Below are 19,006 nucleotides of genomic sequence, written 5' to 3'. Positions count from 1 at the left end.
GTTTCAGGGCTTGGTCAGACCCAGGTGCTTGCAGGAGCATCCCTACCCTGGCAACACAGTTCGCATGTCCCACTCGTTTCCCTGTGTTTCTTTCCTTTTGTGCCCACAAAACTCTCTGAGAAAGGAAAAACAAACAAACAAACAAAAACCCTCCAAGGTGAAAGTTGAAGGCTTGAAAGTAAATGATTCTCCCTTGCTGCGGCAGTGATTCCAATCCCGAGGTCCAGGCTCGAAGCAAATGTGGACGAGCTAACCCCTTTCGTGTTCACTGCCTTTCAGAGCACTTTTACAAAATTTAACAGGATTTTCAGCCTCCTCCAAATCTAACAGGAGCTGCAACCCCGGTCCTTGCGCTGCCACCACAGCCTTTTAACACCATCTGGATTAGCTGGACTGTTACCAGCACTTAGTGTTTCCGCAGCTTGGACTGAGAGGGAGAGTGTGGGGCTGTTTTGTGCCCCATGAACATTTTAAACGACAAAGCCAAGGCTTGTAAATACCGGACCACCATTCAGAAGACAAACTAGTCCGTCGAAAGATTTTAAGACCCGTGGGCTTCGGGAAGCCCCGGGCCGGGGACAGAGGCCCCGGGTGAGCCCCCTGAGTCGCCCCGCAGGGACATCCCGGGCCGGGGACAGCGCGGAGCTGCGGCCCCCGCCCGGCTGCTCCCCGTGCGCCTTGCAAGGCAGAGCCGACGGAGCGCTGCTCCGCAAAACCAACTCATTAATATAAATCAAATAATTGGAGGGGGACCGGGGAGGTGGAGGGGCGAGCGCGGGGGGAAGTAGGGTGCGCGCCTGCTCATGAATTAAATATAAGTCTCTGACTGTCCTGAACAAAGCGACCATCCCCTCGGGGATGGGTGACGTCTCTCCAATAACGTGATTGCTTCTTCGGAAGCAGAAACGTGTAAACGCTATAAAACGCGGCGGCGCGATGTGCAGCTCAGAGCGTGCGGCGGGACAGAGCTCTCCTCACCCTCCTCATCCTCCTCGTCCTCCGCCGCCGCCCCGCGCAGCGCCACAGCGCGCAGCTCCCCCGCAGCAGCGCAGCGCAGCGCCCCGCGCCCGCCCCACCGACGGACTCGCGGCTCCGTGAGTAACTTTGCGCCCGCAGGGAAGCGCCGCGGCCACCCGCGCCTCAGCCCCTTCCCGCTGGGAAAGGCGCCCCAGCCGTCGGGTGGCTGGGAGCAGGTCTGAGCCGCCGGGACAGCGCGGGGGGGCGGCGGTGGTGGGAACACTATTATTTTAATAATACATTGAAAAAAAAAAAAAAAGAAACGGTTTTAATTCTCGCTGGCGACTTAACTCTCAGGGCGCTTCCCGTCGGCGAGCGCGGGGCCCCCGGGCCCGCTCGCGGCTCACGGCTCTTCCCTCCGCAGGTGGCGGCCATGGAGCACCGCGGCGCCTCCCCGCTCCTCCTCGCCCTCGCCCTCCTCAGCGCCCTCTGCTGGCGCGCCCGGGCGCTGCCGCCGCGCGCCGCCGCCTTCCCCGCCGGGCCGCGGTAAGGGCGCTCCGCGACGCGCGGCCTCGGCTGCCTCGGGTGTCTCGGGTGTCTCGAGTGCCTCGGGTACCCCAGTTACCTGGGGGGTTCGCACAGCCGGGCCCAGCCGCTGCACGGCTGCCCCGTGCCCAGAGCTCCTCCACCACACGCGCATGCTGCTTCGCAGGGAGCAGCGGCACTACCCGCTGGAGCGGGATGCCTCTGTGCGCTGTGTAATCTGACATAACTGATGGGAGGGTGATGGAGCACTGGAGCGGGTTGTCCAGAGAGGTTGTGGAGTCTCTTTCTCTGGAGACTCCAAAACCTGTGGGACACAATCCTCTGCAACGTGCCCTAGGTGTCCATGCTTGAACAGGGGGTTGGAGTAAGTCATCTCTAGAGGTCCCTTCCAACCTCAACCACTGTAACATAAAGGATATATGTCAAAATGTACTCCCAGGCATGACGGATATCTGCCAAAATAGCCTTGACTTTTCTCAGGGGGAAATCTCCTTTATCTCAATGGTTCAGCGCACACACATAGGCAAAATCACACATATTGAAAACTCCCAGGTTGTGAATGTGGGGAAAGCAATTTGTATGCTGTGTAGTTTTGGAGAGAAGGAACTGCTCCATACCTTGAGTTGTTCACATTTTTATTAGGTGTCTACATAAATCAGGTGGCATAAAGAGGTCTGTATTTCCGTTGGAGGAGCATGAAGTGTGAAAATAACATAGGAATGCAGTATATTGTTTTATTTGCAAAATGTGTGAGTTAAACTGGTTTAATTTACACTGCAAATACACCCGACTTATGCCTCAAATATATGTCTAATATGTATTAATAGTTCTAACTCATCCATCATGACCGTAAATGTACAATAGTCTTCCTTAGCTTTAGTGTGTGCTTTTTGCGCGCTATCTTTGCATGCAGCAGTTTACTACAGAGACAGGAGGGTATTGTTTCCACAGAATACAAAAGCAACTACAAGAAACATCTGATACCAAGCTACTGCTATGCAGTCCTGCTGTCCTCGATAAAATATTGCACTCAGTATTGCAGGAGATGCACCACTAAGAAACCGCTAAGTTTGCAAGAATGTGAAGTATTAAATCAATTTGTACAGAACAATTGTGAAACATTTTAAAAAGTTAATTATGAGTAGCTATTAACTTGTAGCTAGCAAATTATTTTAAACAAAATGAGAATAAGAAACAGTAGATATATCTGCCTGCTTTTCATATTTTGTTTGAAGTTTTAGAGGGTGTGTTTACTTTCCTATAAAGAGGGCCAAACAACCATTTCGTACTCTATTTCAATGCACCTTTAGGTCTTGGGAGGTAAGTGCTTCACAGACACTGTTTTCACTTTGCATGGGAGGACACACAATTTTGTCTAACATTTATATGAAATATAGTTGTTATGAAAAGCTTAACAGTTGTCACTAGAGTTATAATTGCCACAGATTATGCACTGTTTATTGAAGCTAATCATCTGTGATGATAATACATTTCTAGAACAATTCATTAGAGAGAAAGAAGTCCTATTCTGTCAGTTACTCTACTGTATTACAAAGTATGGATTATACCTGAGAGTGTTTTTTGTAGAATTTTTATTTAGCCTATTTTAACATTTCATTTATTTAGACTATTTTAACATTTCATACAAAAGATATAGATGTACATTTTGACACAAACCTGAATGTAAGTTGAAGTGAGAGTGCTGAATATCCTCAGCTAACTATTTTCATGGTTTTCTTCTCCAACAGATTGGTAAACAGACTACCATTTGATGGAGCCAGTGAACCTGAGCGTGCCCGTGTGTCGCTAAAGTCTGAATCAGACATTTTCCAGAACACGCTACCTGAAAATGAGAAATTCTATCTTGATCTATCCAAAATTATTGATCGGTGAGATTTTTGTTATCGTAAGAACAAATGGTGATGAGTTACTTGAATTATGCTGAAAGTGACGAATGCTTTTGCACCACTTTTAGTCACATTTTCAAACTGTTAGAGATGTAGGAAAGGAAGAACAGATTAGAGATAAAGCATGTTGCCTGTGGTTGAATATTGATAGCAGTAGGGATGTCCACAGACAAGTTGATTATGCTTCCATTCTGGCATGATGACTGCATCCACTTCCTAATATATCCCTAAAAGCTGTATTGTGAAAATCTGGAAGTCGTTTTGTGAAATTACTTTAATTTTTCATGTACAAAAGATCGTTTAAGGAATGCAGCATGCTTTCAAAACTAAAGTTATCAAAATGATATGACCCATGTTGCATTGTAGAGTTTGTTTATTGTCCATTTCAGAAATGCAAGGCATGCTGATGGAATTTTCACCAGCGTCTACAGCCATCTTTTGGCTAAACTTGCTGTGAAGAGATATCTGCTTTCGCTTATTAGAAAACGAGTTAGGTGAGGTGGTACTTACATTAGGTAGAGTCTTTTCCTAGCCGGTTTCATTGGCAATTTTTTTACCCTTTTGTACCCAATTTCTCACTTTGCAATTTAGAGACAATGACAGGGAAACTGATGTAATGGAGGAGTTGAATTGAAAATACTATATAACAGCTAAGTTACAGCTAAGTGGTACTTGCTATTAAATGAATATATTGCACTTTATTTCTGTACAGCTGTGAAGAGTAGAGCAACAGACACTGCACATAACACTGATAATAAATACTGGCAATATTACAAAGATTATCTGGCCAATTGGCTACTTTTTATGTAATGGTTTAGTTAAATTGTGCATTCTGATGTAGTCTCTGTGCTAGCTTGGTAGATGAATGGCAAAGTTAAATACAAGATGACTGATTATTCAGTTCTTATATTAAAGCAAGGATGCACTGAATGAAATTAACACACAATTGATTTACAGTGACAACAAAAAAGATTTTTTTTCTACTTTAGAGCATATTGCCAGAGCACACTGGGGATCTGCACTGCAGAAAGATTCTAAAGAAAATGAGGGTCCAGATGCAACTTAAACTAATGATTGCAGGATGCTGACAAGAATCACTGTGTACTTCCCTTGTTTTTATATCCCTAAGCAGCAGCTAATGCACACTCTTGGGAACAGACTAATAGCGTACTTTGCTCTAACCTAGTATGACAGTTCTTATGAATGCCTACTTCATATGCTCAAAAGCTGAATGAAAATTAGGTCCTCCAGTTTTACCCATTTATCTGAAGGCTGCCTTTGTCTCTAAACAGTTTCTAAGCATTTATATCAATGCTGCCTTTGTTCCAGAACATATAGGACCAGTTTCTCATATGCTGTAAATTAATTTAGATCATTAAAGCAGAACACACTAGCCGAAGGTTCCCAAGATCATGCATGGACAAATATGACTCTAAATCTGGATATCAGAAGGTGTGCTTTATTTTCCGATGATTCCTTAAAACAAACATTTGCAGCTAAAAATTTGATGTTACACTCTTCATTTTTTCAGAAGCTTGCTCAGTTTTCACTGAGTTTGATGGAAACAATGATCAGGGCGTTAAAGCATGATCTTTAGGTGCACACCTTGGTATTGTACTAAAATATCTTTGAACAAATAGAAGACATCAGTCTAGAATCAATTTATCAAAAAGAGTGACTTAGGCTATGAGAACACATGGGAGGAAATAATAAAATCCACACTCAAATGTTTAATTACAAGGAATTCCTATGACACAAAATCTGAGATTCTTTCATTAAGGTTTGTGTGGGTCATGGCAAAGTTGTTACATTTGTCCAAAGGACTGAATGCACATCCTTCGGATCTGATGTTTGTTATGCATTTTAGTAATGCAATGGCAACAAAGTGACTTTTTTTCAAGAGAATTATTCCAAAGTCATAACTGGAAATGAAAGCTGTAATGAAAATTTGATTTTATTTAGATAGTCAACACTGTAAAGTTTATTTCATCCATTTTAATACTATCTATATTTTTAAATTGACTGTTTATATTAGTTTATTTATATTTAATTATTGTGTATTGCTAGCTCCCAGGACAGTCCTGTCAAACGTCACTCTGATGCTGTCTTCACCGACAACTACAGTCGCTTCCGAAAGCAAATGGCTGTGAAGAAATACTTAAACTCAGTTTTGACTGGAAAAAGAAGGTATTACAAGAAAGCAAATGCACATATTTTCCATACTTGTGCGGTATCAAGACAGAAAAGATTTATACTTACATACTTATACAGAGAGAACAAGCAAAATACAATGAACATTAATGACTTTGTAAAATAGTTGATAACACAGTTGTGAAATACAGACAGCATTTCCTTCCAGGCTAGAATAGGCACCACAATCGGATTAGAGTGAATGAACAAAGAGAAGACTTAGCATCTGGAAATGTTAAAAAAACTTTTAACTTTTATTTATAAAAGTTAAATTTATACCATATAAAAGCATTTTATAAAAGCTTTTATTTATAGCAAGCCTCTTAAGGAAGAATCCACAGAACTATGGAAAATAACCAATGTTTTATAATGAAAACACTAGTGTTTCAAAATTTACCTTTAAGCAAATAGTTAAAATGAGCATTTAGAAGTCCCAGAAAGAATGGGAACTAATCCATTGTGTGCTAATCACATGTATGTCTTAATCAGTATAGGTGAAAATGCCAGTGTGTATTTTTGAAAGGCGTACATTCTATTGCAGGCTCACTCACTGAAACCAGTATCTTAGACATACTATTTCATGTGATTTAAAGTACTGCTGTATAAATGTAATGAAAGATAAAATCGCTACAGTTAGAACAAGGCATTGTTTGCTTGTCTGCTTTTTCTTCTGAGGGCAGTAAAATTTGTTTCTGATCCACAATAGCCAGGAAGAGCTAAACCCTGAAAAACCTCAAGATGAAGCAGAACTCCTCGGACCTTCTTTTTCAGAAAACTATGATGATGTTTCTGTAGATGAGCTGCTGAGCCACCTCCCACTGGTACGTCCAGGTCTACCTTATTATTGCTATCTTTTAGTTATCTTTCCCCATTCAGTGAGATTAATCATATATGAAATGTGGTCTCTCAGAGAAAACAGGAACACAGTGTTTCTGTAGGGATTGTATCTGAATATAATAATCATTTTAATAAGTATAATTAAGCGATCCCCTGATTGCTGTTACTGAAATTTCCTAATTAAATAGAACTGTTAATAATGCACTTAACACACTTGGGTATTTCAAATTGTGTTTACTGCAGCATAAAATCCAAATTGACTCATTTTTAATTATAAAAATTATTACTTCTTCAGACAACAGTCCTTCTACCTCACAAGATTTTCAGGGCCATAAAATTGAAAAGGTAATAGAGAAATGAACCAAATCTGATATTCCTGAATGTGTGTGATAAAGTTGATGGTATTTTGATATTCAGTTGTGTCTGAATTGCAAATATGAAAAAAGTACATATGAAAAAATATCTATTTGGAAAAAAGCAACCCTACATAATTCCCTGCATTCTTGATTCCTTCAAGGATAAAAAAGTATATTTTCCTTTCCATAAATGTGTTAGTTTCTCTAAATATCCAAAAGATTAGAAAAGACGTAGACTACTTGTGCTTGAAGGAATAAAACAACATTTAACTGATGGAATTCAGAAAAGAAATATTATTTCTAGGCAGATATTATTCCCAAAATATTTGCTTCTGGCTTTTACACCTTTTAAAATATCTGGCATTGACTAAATGAGAGGGAATTCTGACCAAGTGGGTCACTGGTCTGTTTCTGGAAATGTTTTTATTCCTTTTTTTCTAATGTACTGTATTGATAATCCATGTTTTCTGATAAGTGAATCTTTTCCTCAGCATTGTTAGCTATTGGTCATTTTATCACAAAAGCCAAATTGTTGATGCAACCTGTACTGAGTCACCTGAATTCGGGTATCCATTTCCAGGACATGGTTGCATTGATTGCTGGCTGTTCTGCACATTGGGTCAACGTGCAGTAACACTCTGCTTAGTCCTTCAGCCCTTTCTGATCCTGCAAACGCTGGCTGCTGGGTGCATTACACATTAAGCTCCTGTTCGGGAATTGCTCGTATTTGCCAGTCCCTGTACAGCAAGGGATTTTGGCCAAGCCAGCTTCTCTACAACTTGTCTGCATTTATACATTTCATGTTGCAACCAATTATGAAAATGAGTTTTCTAAAAACACATTTCTCCTTTGCTTTTCAGGACCTCTGAAGGACACCTGGTAAAGTCTATGACAAGAACAAGTTATTTTTGATTTCCACATAGTATTTCAAAGAGCTGACTTTAGTCATCAAACCAGAACAAATATGTTTGTGAAGTGAAAGTTGTGATATATTGTTTCTTATGTAATAAAAGTTGATATTTACATTGTAAATATTACTCTAGAGTTCTCTACTGAAAGCTGTACATACAGATGCCAGTTTAACTCATAAGTCTGTGAGTCCCATATGCTGTAAATCTTTACTTCAATAAATCTGAAAATGAGTGTGCAGCTGAAGAGAGCCCTACTAATTAATTGGCTCATTTTGGATACAGTACTACTTCAGATAAACCTGTTTGATCTGCTGGATAAATTTCCAGATTACTTCATAAAAGTATAAAAGTGTGAGAGAAAGAATGTGTTTAAATGCATACAAATTACATTAAAAAGTTCTCTGAAGGTTGCTCCCAAGCAAGAGTATGCTTTTCTAGCAGCTTCCCAGAGGATGAGAGGAAATTAAAAAACATCACAAAATATTTGACCTTTGACAGAATCTTTCCTTTCTCTTTCATATTTTTAGTATATCACAATATAGAAATTCTATTAAAACCATCAAAATGTATCCTTTACTTTCAATGAAGTTTTGGATGCTGTGGACCTGCCAAAGCACGCACAGAAGAATGCTATCCCTTGATTTGTTTGATGTCTAAAGTCATTGGTTATTCTACATTTGATTGTCTGTAGCTTTGATGATGAAACTATTCCTTATATATAAAATAGATCTGAAGACACTTTACTATTTTTTCAGAATGAATGTAACTTACAAAATATGCAGACAATAAATCATTTTATTATCACTGCAAACTATTACTGGTTTGAGTCAATTTATAGTTCCTTGGAACAGTAGGGGTCCCTTGTTAAGTGCTATATATTAGCAGAGATAGTCTTCTTGGACTGATATATACTATATATATTCTTGATAATGTTGAAAAGACAAATCAAGGAAGTCTCAAAATAATCCTTATTACTTTGGCTTTGTATCAACATATCATAGTATGAAACTGGAAATATGCAGCTAATTCACTGCTTTACTGAGTCAGAATTTTGTATTTTATTAGAATGGAAGTTTTAACCAGTTGGATTTCTTGCTGAAGAAATACTTATTGTTGTAAGGACTCAAAGTTCCAATATAGTAAGGAAAGAACGATATTGCATGCACTACTTATGAAACACATATTCATGTGTGATACCAGCTATAATCCTCCCATGATTTCTTCCCACCCTGAAGAAAAAAAAGATAGAAGTAAAAAGACTCATAAAGCCAACCTAGAAATTGCAATTTGGAATTTCAAGTATATTTATGTATCATAGATACAACCACAGTGAGTGATAAAATTCATTTATTGATGGGCACAGACTGGACTTTGCACATAAAAGTTCACTGTTCATATTCAGGAAGAACCTTCAAGCATCATCAAATCTGAGATCTGAATTAGCAAATATTATCAATATTGACAGTTGCATGTCAAATGAAAACTAGTTTGTACAGATGTTGTGGATATTGGTACCGACAAAATTTCTTCTAGTATAAACCAATGCATGGTTCACAAAAGGTAGAAGCATAATTTTACAGACTTCCTTCAAAAACTGGTCTTCGAATGGTGCTCCATTCTTAACTCCTATTTGTGAATATTTGAGCAGAAAAGAGGCTTCAGAAAATACCCAAGCCATAACAATAGACTGATGCAGTAGTCCTTAACTGGAAAATTTTGTTAGCATAGTTTGATCTTTGTTAGGTTTTCTCTGATAATTAATCATTAAAAACTAAAATACAAAAAAAAATTCAGAAACAAAACTTCTATGGTCTTCATAAACAAAACTTTTTGTTTAAAGGTGCAAAAGGCTCATTTTAAAGCAATAGAATTGGAGCAGTGTACATCTTGACCCTAGAATATCAATATATTTAAATTTTTATTCTAAATATTTAGTTTTAAAGTGCAATGTTAGAGCTTCAGCAGACTTCCTTCCTTCCTTCCTTCCTTCCTTCCTTCCTTCCTTCCTTCCTTCCTTCCTTCCTTCCTTCCTTCCTTCCTTCCTTCCTTCCTTCCTTCCTTCCTTCCTTCCTTCCTTCCTTCCTTCCTCCCTCCCTCCCTCCCTCCCTCCCTCCTCCCTCCCTTTCTCTTTCTCTCTCTCTTTCTCTCTTTTCTTATTTTTTTTTTCCAGTTGACAATAAGGCAACTAAATGGTTGAGCGATGTTCAACATTTACTCCCTGCAATATTTGGTTCCCCCTAGAAAACTACAGAACATAAAGTATGTGTTCTGCGATAGTGGAGGATGGAGTCACTTAGTAAGAATAAAAGTAAAAGGAAGAACTCTGATGAATCAGGTGGTCAGTCAGTGTAGGTGAGGTGAGCAAAGCAGCGATACCACTGCTTGGGTGGATGCTATGAACTAGAAGGCAGAGGGGAGAGTTGTTAAAATCCATTCAAATGGAGCCTTGAATACAGATATTGCAATGTCACTTTTTTTGGTTTGGTTTGGTTTTGGTTTTGACATTTTGTTTTTGTTTTTTATTTTTTCATTTGTTTAGGTCACAACTCTTTTGGGTTGAAAAGTGTCCCCTGTCCCATTTGACACTCTAAAGAGCATAGGTTTGTCCTGGTCCTAGTGCTGATGACACTACTGCAGTGGCAGTTGCTTCATGAAGCACGCCAGTGTAACTCATAATTTGTTTTTATGTAAAGTTGGAAGTGTGCATTTCTTTGTAAAGTGAAGATACTATTCAATGGCTATATCTTTTGATTGCTGTGGATATTAGAGAGGTGAACAAAAACTAGCTATGTTTTTGAGAAGCAGCAGGAAAAGGATGGCAATCAGCATAATTATGGTGCTGCAACAAGGTGTGCCAATCTAGTATCTGCCAGCCTTGCTTATGGAGATGAGTACTGCAGAGAACTGGCACAACCAGCTCTGCAAAACTCCCTGTCCTTCTCGCAGAATCCCTTGGCTTCCCACTGGAGATTTTTGATTTGGCTTGTGCCTTACACAGACACTGACCTTTCCCTTGGAGACACCAGGCAGAACATGGGGCCTTCTAGGGGCTGTGCTGGCTCAGAAACTGCAATATTCTCAGCTTTATTCAGTTCTGCTTTGAAACATACTCAGCTAATTTGTTTACCAGTTTGAAAGGTGTGTTAAAAGTAGGAAACTAGACACCAGTCTTTCATACAAGCTTTTAAAAAGTCTGAAGAATAATTTGATGTGTCTTCTACTTCTGGAATGTTCAAACAGTAAAGTTTGGGAGTTTTATTTCATTTTCATGTACAGCTATATGCTGGCCACTCATTAGGAAGGGACCAAAGCCCACCTCTCCTTTATGAGCATAAATATTTTCATTAGTTTAATTGAACAGAATATTGAAGTAAAAATATCGTTCTGATTGTTCAATGTTTAAGCTTAAAGAATTGCATAATTCCTTATGGTACAGGAAAAAGTGATTCTCTTATCTAAGTATCAACATTAATTTTGTGAGAGTAATATCCTCAGTATAGCACTGTTTGCTCTAAAGTAAAAAAAAACAAAGTCCTTCCCCACTGAGAAATTATTTAATCCTAGTATTGTTCTGGATAGAAATGTATTTTTAAAAAGAAATACATGATTTTGGCACCTGAGATCAGTTTTCAGAAGTGAGCTGAACATTTAGAAGACCTTTTCCCCATTTGCTGTCTGTAAGACCAGGTTATCTAAGAGCCTCATTTATTTTCAAGCATGGATATAAATGTTTTGATAATGTTCATCCTATAGCTTCATATCTGTCAAGTCAGAAATTTGTTCTTATACAACACATATCCTCTATTTTTTGGGGAGGGAGCAGGAGAGAAGCTAGACATCATCATTTTCTTCTATTATGAGATCATTGGATTAACAAATACTTTTCTATTTAGGAAATGTACAGAGCAGCATTTCTGCCAGTAGTGTATTAAATAATATACTTGATATATTTATAAATGTGAGTCCAAAGTCCTTTAACATCATTTTTTTGGTAGACAGGAAGTCGTGGTATCAAGTCTGGATGCTTCCTAGCTGTTTATTTCATATACTGTTTAACTACTTTTACTGGAAATGTCCACAAATATGTTTGACAGAGGCCTTATCACCAGTTTTTGCTTTCTAACATAGCTCTTAGCTCAAAGCTCATAGCATTGTCTTTCCGACAATCTTTTCTTTCATAATCACAGCTGGGACATCTGCAAATAGTATTAAGCAAGCAATCCTGTCTCTTACTAGTGAGAATAGAAAAATAACTCCTCTAATACTGGCAGTCCGCCTTCTAGGAAGAGTCTTCACAACAGAGCTAGAGTTACATCATTTATTCAGAAAGACCAAATCCTGTTTAAACATTAAGAGGAGTGTGCAAAAATCTAGATGATACGGATTCCTTTCAGACCAGGGCATTACACTCTGCATTATACAACTGTTAGACAAAACATGCTGTGCTGGAGGGTAAGAGCTCTGTTCTTGACAAGCATGTAGTAAGAAAGAGAAAAAGAACTGGTAAATGCTGAGAAATGTGTGTAAAGTGTGTCTCCTCAAAAAAAGCTTAATATTAAATGTAGTTTATATGTGGCTTCGCATTTCTTGTAGATTTAAGACTCTTGCTTTAAGAAAGAAGGAAAGGTTCTCTCTTGCTGTCAGAGGTCTTGAGTCATGTAAATGCATTCATAAATTTAGTGATCTCCATCAGGAACATCTGGGTTGTATGTCCCTATTTCTGCTGTGACATAGCAGTTTCTGAATCAGATGCCCTATGAAACATTTGTTACTATCCCACCATTGCCCTTAATCATAAGAGTACCTTTACTCCTCTCAGGAGTTAGTCTTCTGGTGATTGACTACACTCTCTTGCCAAGCTTTACTTTGTCAGACTAAACAAAGAAATTCATCCAGTCCCATCTTGCAAATAGCCCTCCATTTCCTAGGCTGTCCTGGGTCCCCAAATCCAAAGAGTCCACGCCTCAGAGAGAGCATTTTATTTTATTATAGTCTGTTCTTTTGCTTGTTTGCTTATTTTTATTCTTGTTTTGTTTTTCAAATTTCGCTTCCTTAATTCTGTGGTCAAGCAAGATGACAGGCTACCCTTTACACTGTTCCTCTGTCATCTGGAGTACAGGGCAGCAATGTGATGGCAGCAGCAACCACAACTTGCTGATGATTTCTGCCAGCCCAAAGGGAAACAAGAGGTCAATCCACACAAAACCCTACTAGATTATGAAGTTATTTAAGAAAAGAAAGAACTACGCATCCTTTTACTTGCCGTATGAGTAATAAGAAGTATAGGTTACTCACTAGCCTATAACTAGCATTAATGTTTCAAAAGGAAGAATGAAGAGAGCCATGAAAGCATGCACTTCTGGATTTATGTCATGTATATTAAAATATTATGCTAAAGTGTAATGCCAGTGATGATAAGGAGTGGAGGGTCTCCTTTTATCCACAGCTAAAGGGATTACTACAGGGATTAGCTACTGGATCATTAGTCTACTGCTGTGCAAGAATAAAGAAATCCGTCTGAGAGAACTACTTGGGTCATTGCTCTTTGATTTATGATTCATTCTGTTTGGTACAGGTGAGAATATGCGCTTAATGTACCCTTCTTGCACAGAGTCAGGGCTTGATTATTTAAAGACAAAATTTAATTGGGCATTTCAGGTTCTGTAACTTTCAGTCTTCATTTGAATGCATTTTCCCAAAGAATGGTTAATCCAAAACATCATTTCCCTGGCCTAAGCTCAGCTGCCTAGCCTTAGCTGAATATTTACAATATTCTGAAGTATTCCAAAGTAATATATGGGTTGATTATGCTGCTTTTCAGTGGTAAAACAAACAAAACTTCACTTGATAAAGTCAGAACAACATTTCAATTGGACTCCTTTTTGGTTATTCTTTTAAAATGTGTTTATAGGGTTTTATTAATAATAAATGCACGGCCAGTAAGTGATTAATCTCTGTAATAAGCATATGTAATCTATATAAAAGTTCTATTTTCTATCTCTAATTACATTACTTCTAACAGTCCCCTAGAAGAAATCCATCAAAAAATTTGCCTCAGTGAGGTACTGCTTTATACTAATTTTATGTTCATTGAATGATAAACCTCAGCATAAAAACAGCATGCTGTATAATTGTAATGCATACAGATTTTTTTTTTCTCTTAAAAATGAAGAAATCAGTGAAGGAAAACGCCCCTTGCCCTAGCTTCATTCTCTGCAGCAGCAATGGTAGACCAGAGTAGAATTAGTTAGAGATTCAAGGTCCTAGTTGTGCACTGGTTCTGGTAAAATTTAAAGTACTTATAAATCAAAATAGCTGTTCAAGAAAGCAGATGGCTTGGTCAAGCCATGGTGGGATCAGGAACTGCATTCTTCCAAATTCAGCCCATGCAACCTATATATTGCATCTTACAGAGAGCTGTCTTTTTAGCTTTCTTTGTTGAGTAAAGACGCTGTATACCCATATATATATATATAATATACCCATATATTTTAGGTTTCTTTGTACTGCTAGACATAAGTGAAGGAATCTGAAACAAAAATCTCACTGCAGGTAATTTGAATAAAGTCACACCAGAAATCTTCACATATATAGAAGGAACTATTTTGGTGGAATACCATTCGTTATGGGAGAACTTGCTGCTGAAAAAAATAAATAATTATTCCAGTACCTTATTCATTTTTAAAATCAATTTTGATACTTAAATTAAGAATTGTGAAATATTTGGACATATTTTCTGCTTACATGTTTTCATGATCATCTTCAGAAGCCATGGACTTGGCCTATTTCTGAACTCAAAATCTTTTTTTTTAATTTCAGAATCTTTTGAGATTTTTAGCATAATTTTTGACACCCTCCCCCTCTTTTTTTTCAATGCTTAGATGCTCTAAATACACAGCAAAATCTTTAGGAGTAATTACCAAGATATGTCATAACTAATAGCAAGAATTAATCCGTATTTTTATTTTTTGAGTTATTTCTTCTATTATGGCTTTTCACATGTGCATTGATCAAAGAATTTCATTCAGACAACAATTTTAAGTAATTTGTCATACAAATATTGTTACCATAAACAGTTTGACTAGCTGTCATTTTCCTTTGCATTCTGCAGCTTTGATACAAGCTTAAGTGCAAGCAAATTTGCTAATACTTGGCACAAGGAAATGAAATGAAAGCAAATAAAAGTAAATGGGAAATTAGCATATGCTATATTTATATTTGGCAGTGGCAGAATGTCTTAAAACTAAACCATTCACATACACATAGAGAACATCCAATCACATTTCCTAAAGCTCATAGTACTGAAATCTGATCAAATTAATACTTTTAACCTTGTTTTCCTTTTGGTAGTATTGACTGCCAGCAAAAAAAACAGAACTCCAGCAGACCAGGATTTTGAGAGTGCCTCAAAAAATTTGATTTGGTTAGGAGGCAATACATGCAATTAATAAGCCACGCCTCTCCAGTTTAGACTAGAGTTGGAAAATGTATGGCAAGCAGAGTATTTTACAGGTACATTTTTATATTTCCTCTGTGCTGAAAGATCAAGGGCTTCTATGACTTCTCTGTATTCGTGTAGCTTGCAGAAGTAAACAGTGCGTTCACAACCCGGCAGAGGCTTGGGATACTTTTCTGCTGTTTCTAGTTATATGCAGTTTTCAATAGCTTATTAAAACCTTGGTAGATGGCATGGGTGCCAGGTTAGATGGACTGTCTTTCTCATTATTTCAACTGCCTCTTGAGTTAAGCCCTGGATCATTCAGGACTGAGGAAAAGAGAGAGCTGGGGAGATTATCTTTACCTTCCCCTGCAGAATAAAAAACTAGGAACATAATGCATAGAGATTATCCTCTAAAGACAGGCTTTGAGGCAGTAATTCATGTTAGTCTCTTGTTGTTTTCCTCCAGTCCTTCCTTTGTTTGGTGGGAAAGAAAAGAACACTTCCAACTCTATGTTGCTTATTTAACTGCTCTTTTTCTTACTATATAACCAAACTCAACAGCATGCCAAGTACAGTCTATTTTTTAATATACACAGCATATTGTTGTTTGCGTATTTGTAGTTTTGTCATATGTCATGATAAACAAGATTGCAATCTGAGAAGCTCTAATGAACAGTATAGTAAATTTAAGAATTATTAGTATTTGTTAATATTATTTAGTATTTCATTGGTATTATTACAAACAGAAAATCAGCAAATGTGTCTCCTCCTTCGCTCATACAAACTATCAACCCCCATCTTGAATGGTGGACACTGTTATTACTTACTTAAGTAACAAATTATTTTATGAAAGTGTATAAGCAAAGTTAATGATTTTGTATATTTCCTGATACTTATATCTGGTAAATTCCTTTTAACGAAGAAGATCTTGCAAAAATTTACTTACTTAGCTTAGAGATACAAGTAGCTATGCCTATAATGGCATGAAGTAGTGACCTGTCAATACACCACTTTTGTACTTGTTCAGAGTTTTTCTTACACATTAGCTATACATTATGCACCAAAAAAATCTACAAAAAAGAAATTTTCACTTCAAAATAAAAGGACAGCTTAAAGTTGATATAATTTCCATTCATACTTTAATCAGGAAAAAAACAAACAAAGGAAAATTTATTTAAAAAACAAACAAAAAAAAACAATGAAAATAATGCTTGTGGGTGACCAAGTTTGTGTAAATTACCAATCAATAATTTTAGATGAGAAATGAGATGGACTTTCTAGAAAAGAGAGAACTGAAGGTCTGGAAGGATGTTCCAAAACAAATTTTAAACTTGTATTTATTAAATTTAGTACATTGGTGAATATTATAACCTGACATGGTTTTTCTGTGATAGCAAGGATTAAGTGTTGGAGTTCTAAGGGCTCTTTTTGAGTCCTACATTCTAATTAACAATAGAGGAAAGCTGTATATCAGTATATGGTAAACTTTTCAATATTGTTGCCTATTTTTTAACAATCTCAAACTGTATTTCATTCTGGTTATTTTGTTGTGTAGATTTTCACCTTCAGAGAAACTTACATGCTCGTGAATTTTGATTTTGGCTTTTTAATAATTCCAGTAAATCTACATTTAGTAGATGTACAGAATAATGACTATTTTGAGTCACAAAATATTTCCAGAGAATGTCATATCTTGGATTTCCAACATTATGCAAAGTTAAAGTTTACATTTTAAGGTCAGAAGAATGGAACAGAGAAAACTATTTTCAATTTTAAATAATGGTATATAAAATGGTAAATTAAAAAAGTGTTGTGAAAATGTGCTTTGTTGCATGTTTGTTAACTTGCTTGGTGTATATTTCTATATATGCAGATTCCCACACACATGTACATTGCTGTTTGTTTGTCTAATTCTTGACAACTATTGGAACTTCCAGTGGAAATGATAGTGAAATTAAAATCCTTCAACATAATTCAGCCCAAAAACTATTAATCTGAACTTCGTTACCTGTTAACCTTGGGGTGAGTAGGTCACTGCAAGTTCAGCTTTCATTACTCATTAGAAAATTCCTTTTAAAGAAATTCACTTTTAAACTGGGCTCTACAGATATATATATATAAAAGAAGATATATTATGGTCGCTTTTGATATTGTCCTTGGAAAAAAACCTCACCCTTAAAAAACAGTAATAGATATGAAGATGGAATAGACCACTGATTTTATGAGTAGGCTGGAGAAAGGCACCTATAAAGAGAAATCTGAATCGAAATCCATTCAAAGCTAAGAAAAGCACTCTGGATTTGGACACAAATGTGATATTTGGGTTCTCTGAAAGTCTCCTACAAGGTGCTGCACATGAAGTACCTGCTAAACAATTGTATTGAATTAGTATATTAAGGAAGATAAGTACTAATTTTAGCCCCGCATTCTGTTTCTAGTTTTATTCACACAACTCAATTGCAGTCACACCACATTAAAGTATCATTGCAGTGAGTAAAACCTTTAAACTCAAGATTTTTCATAATATTATAGGGTGCAGAAAAAAATAATCTTCAAATATTATTTAGTCATAGCAATCAAGGTGTTAGGCTAATTGAGGTCCATTTGATGGAGCACTCTGAGATTTTCAACACATTTGATAGAAAAGAATTATCAGGTGAGTCACTTATGTCAAATTATTTCTCCTTGGTAGTATTTTAGGATTTAGGGCACCTTAATTACTTTAGAATGAAAATTCCTGCCTAAGAGCTGGTTCTTACATATAGCCTCTGGTTGCACTGAAGTTCACAAAAAGTCCCTACTAGAAGATGAAAAATTATTCTGTAACTAAATTGGCCTCTTGACCTAGAGAAAGATTCCAACCATGTGTTTCTGGAATGATTCACATGCATAATTCAAAGGAGATTAGTTGTACTGGTTTCCATACTCCTCAAGGAATAGGAAAGAAATAGAGATATTAAGAAAGGAAATGTAATTAATGAGCAATGAAGACTGTTAAAAAGGTGGGTCTGATTGCACCAAGCACCTGGGAAATCTATTAAGATCACAATTAACTTGCTATTTGATCTGATCTGGAAGAGTTCATCTGGTTATAATGGCACTCCCAGACCAGGCATGATTTTGCAGATGGTTTTATTACACTAAATGTCAAGTGAAACCCCCAAACTAAAATACAAAAAGCAAAATTCCCCCCCCAAATCCAAATGCCCTTTCCTGAGGTGCCTCTCTCAAATTCAATTGCTGCTGAATGTTTTCAAAGCCCTCTAATAACTGCTAGCATAAAAATGCCACTCAGCCATGCAAACAGATGCCTCCTCTGCTCTTTGCCAGAGGTTTTCTTAGCAGGTGGGTTGAAGATAAATATCACCACACCATTCCCCTAGGAGCATTGCATTAGCACACGTTGTGAGAGTTTAATGGAGACTGACTCAAATCGTAAGGGTGGCTTGCCTTCTCTGAAATCAAAAAGTATGCCAGTCGTATTCTTTCAAGGCAGAGAAAAAGTTGCTAAAAGCTACAAATGAAAACTACTGCAAGGTTACAGATAACATTATGTATTTCAGGTCAATTCTTAACAGAAACACCTGATTTTAAACGACAAAACTCATCTACTAAAATTTCAGTGCAAGAAGGTTTTTCTTAAGGTTCAAATATATATATAAATATTTTTTTCTGGAATGTGGAAAATGAAGAAAATGGTATGTGGTAGGTTGAGCCTTTTCATTTTTTATATCTATATTTATATTTCTTATATTTAATCTTGCATTCAGAAAACAGTGGTAGGTTGACTTTCATTTTCTGAAGACCTTGTTTATGTCTTTAGCTCCCTTTGAAACATTCCAATTAATCTCAAATTGCGGG

At 37.3% G+C, this 19,006-nt stretch overlaps 1 protein-coding gene across 2 annotated transcripts; it reads left to right on the top strand.

The window, feature by feature from the left end:
• Positions 1 to 1,381: 1,381 nt before the first annotated feature.
• Positions 1,382 to 8,479, top strand: VIP (vasoactive intestinal peptide). Of its 2 annotated transcripts, XM_088537075.1 has the most exons (6): positions 1,382 to 1,503; positions 3,252 to 3,392; positions 3,800 to 3,904; positions 5,478 to 5,597; positions 6,307 to 6,421; positions 7,654 to 8,479. In XM_088537075.1, the coding sequence occupies exons 1-6, from the start codon at positions 1,391 to 1,393 to the stop codon at positions 7,660 to 7,662; spliced, it is 603 nt and encodes a 200-aa protein (XP_088393201.1). In that variant the 5' UTR covers positions 1,382 to 1,390; the 3' UTR covers positions 7,663 to 8,479. The 2 variants fall into 2 exon arrangements, with proteins under 2 accessions (XP_088393201.1, XP_088393200.1); XM_088537074.1 differs by lacking the exon at positions 3,800 to 3,904.
• The last annotated feature ends 10,527 nt before the right edge of the window (positions 8,480 to 19,006 follow it).

This window comes from Tinamus guttatus, unplaced genomic scaffold, assembly GCF_059628265.1.
Source record: "Tinamus guttatus ecotype Peru unplaced genomic scaffold, ASM5962826v1 Tinamus_guttatus_pri_ptg000716l, whole genome shotgun sequence".
Taxonomy (NCBI): domain Eukaryota; kingdom Metazoa; phylum Chordata; class Aves; order Tinamiformes; family Tinamidae; genus Tinamus; species Tinamus guttatus.
The sequence above is the reverse complement of the archived record's forward strand: the minus strand, read 5'-3'. Positions and strand labels throughout refer to the sequence as shown.

Excerpts from the sequence above, each read along its gene's own strand:
- VIP (XM_088537075.1), top strand. The coding sequence starts at position 1,391 with ATGGAGCACCGCGGCGCCTCCCCGCTCCTCCTCGCCCTCGCCCTCCTC. Across the intron at positions 1,504-3,251 it reads GCCTTCCCCGCCGGGCCGCG|ATTGGTAAACAGACTACCAT; the intron begins GTAAGGGCGCTC and ends CTTCTCCAACAG. Across the intron at positions 5,598-6,306 it reads GTTTTGACTGGAAAAAGAAG|CCAGGAAGAGCTAAACCCTG; the intron begins GTATTACAAGAA and ends GATCCACAATAG.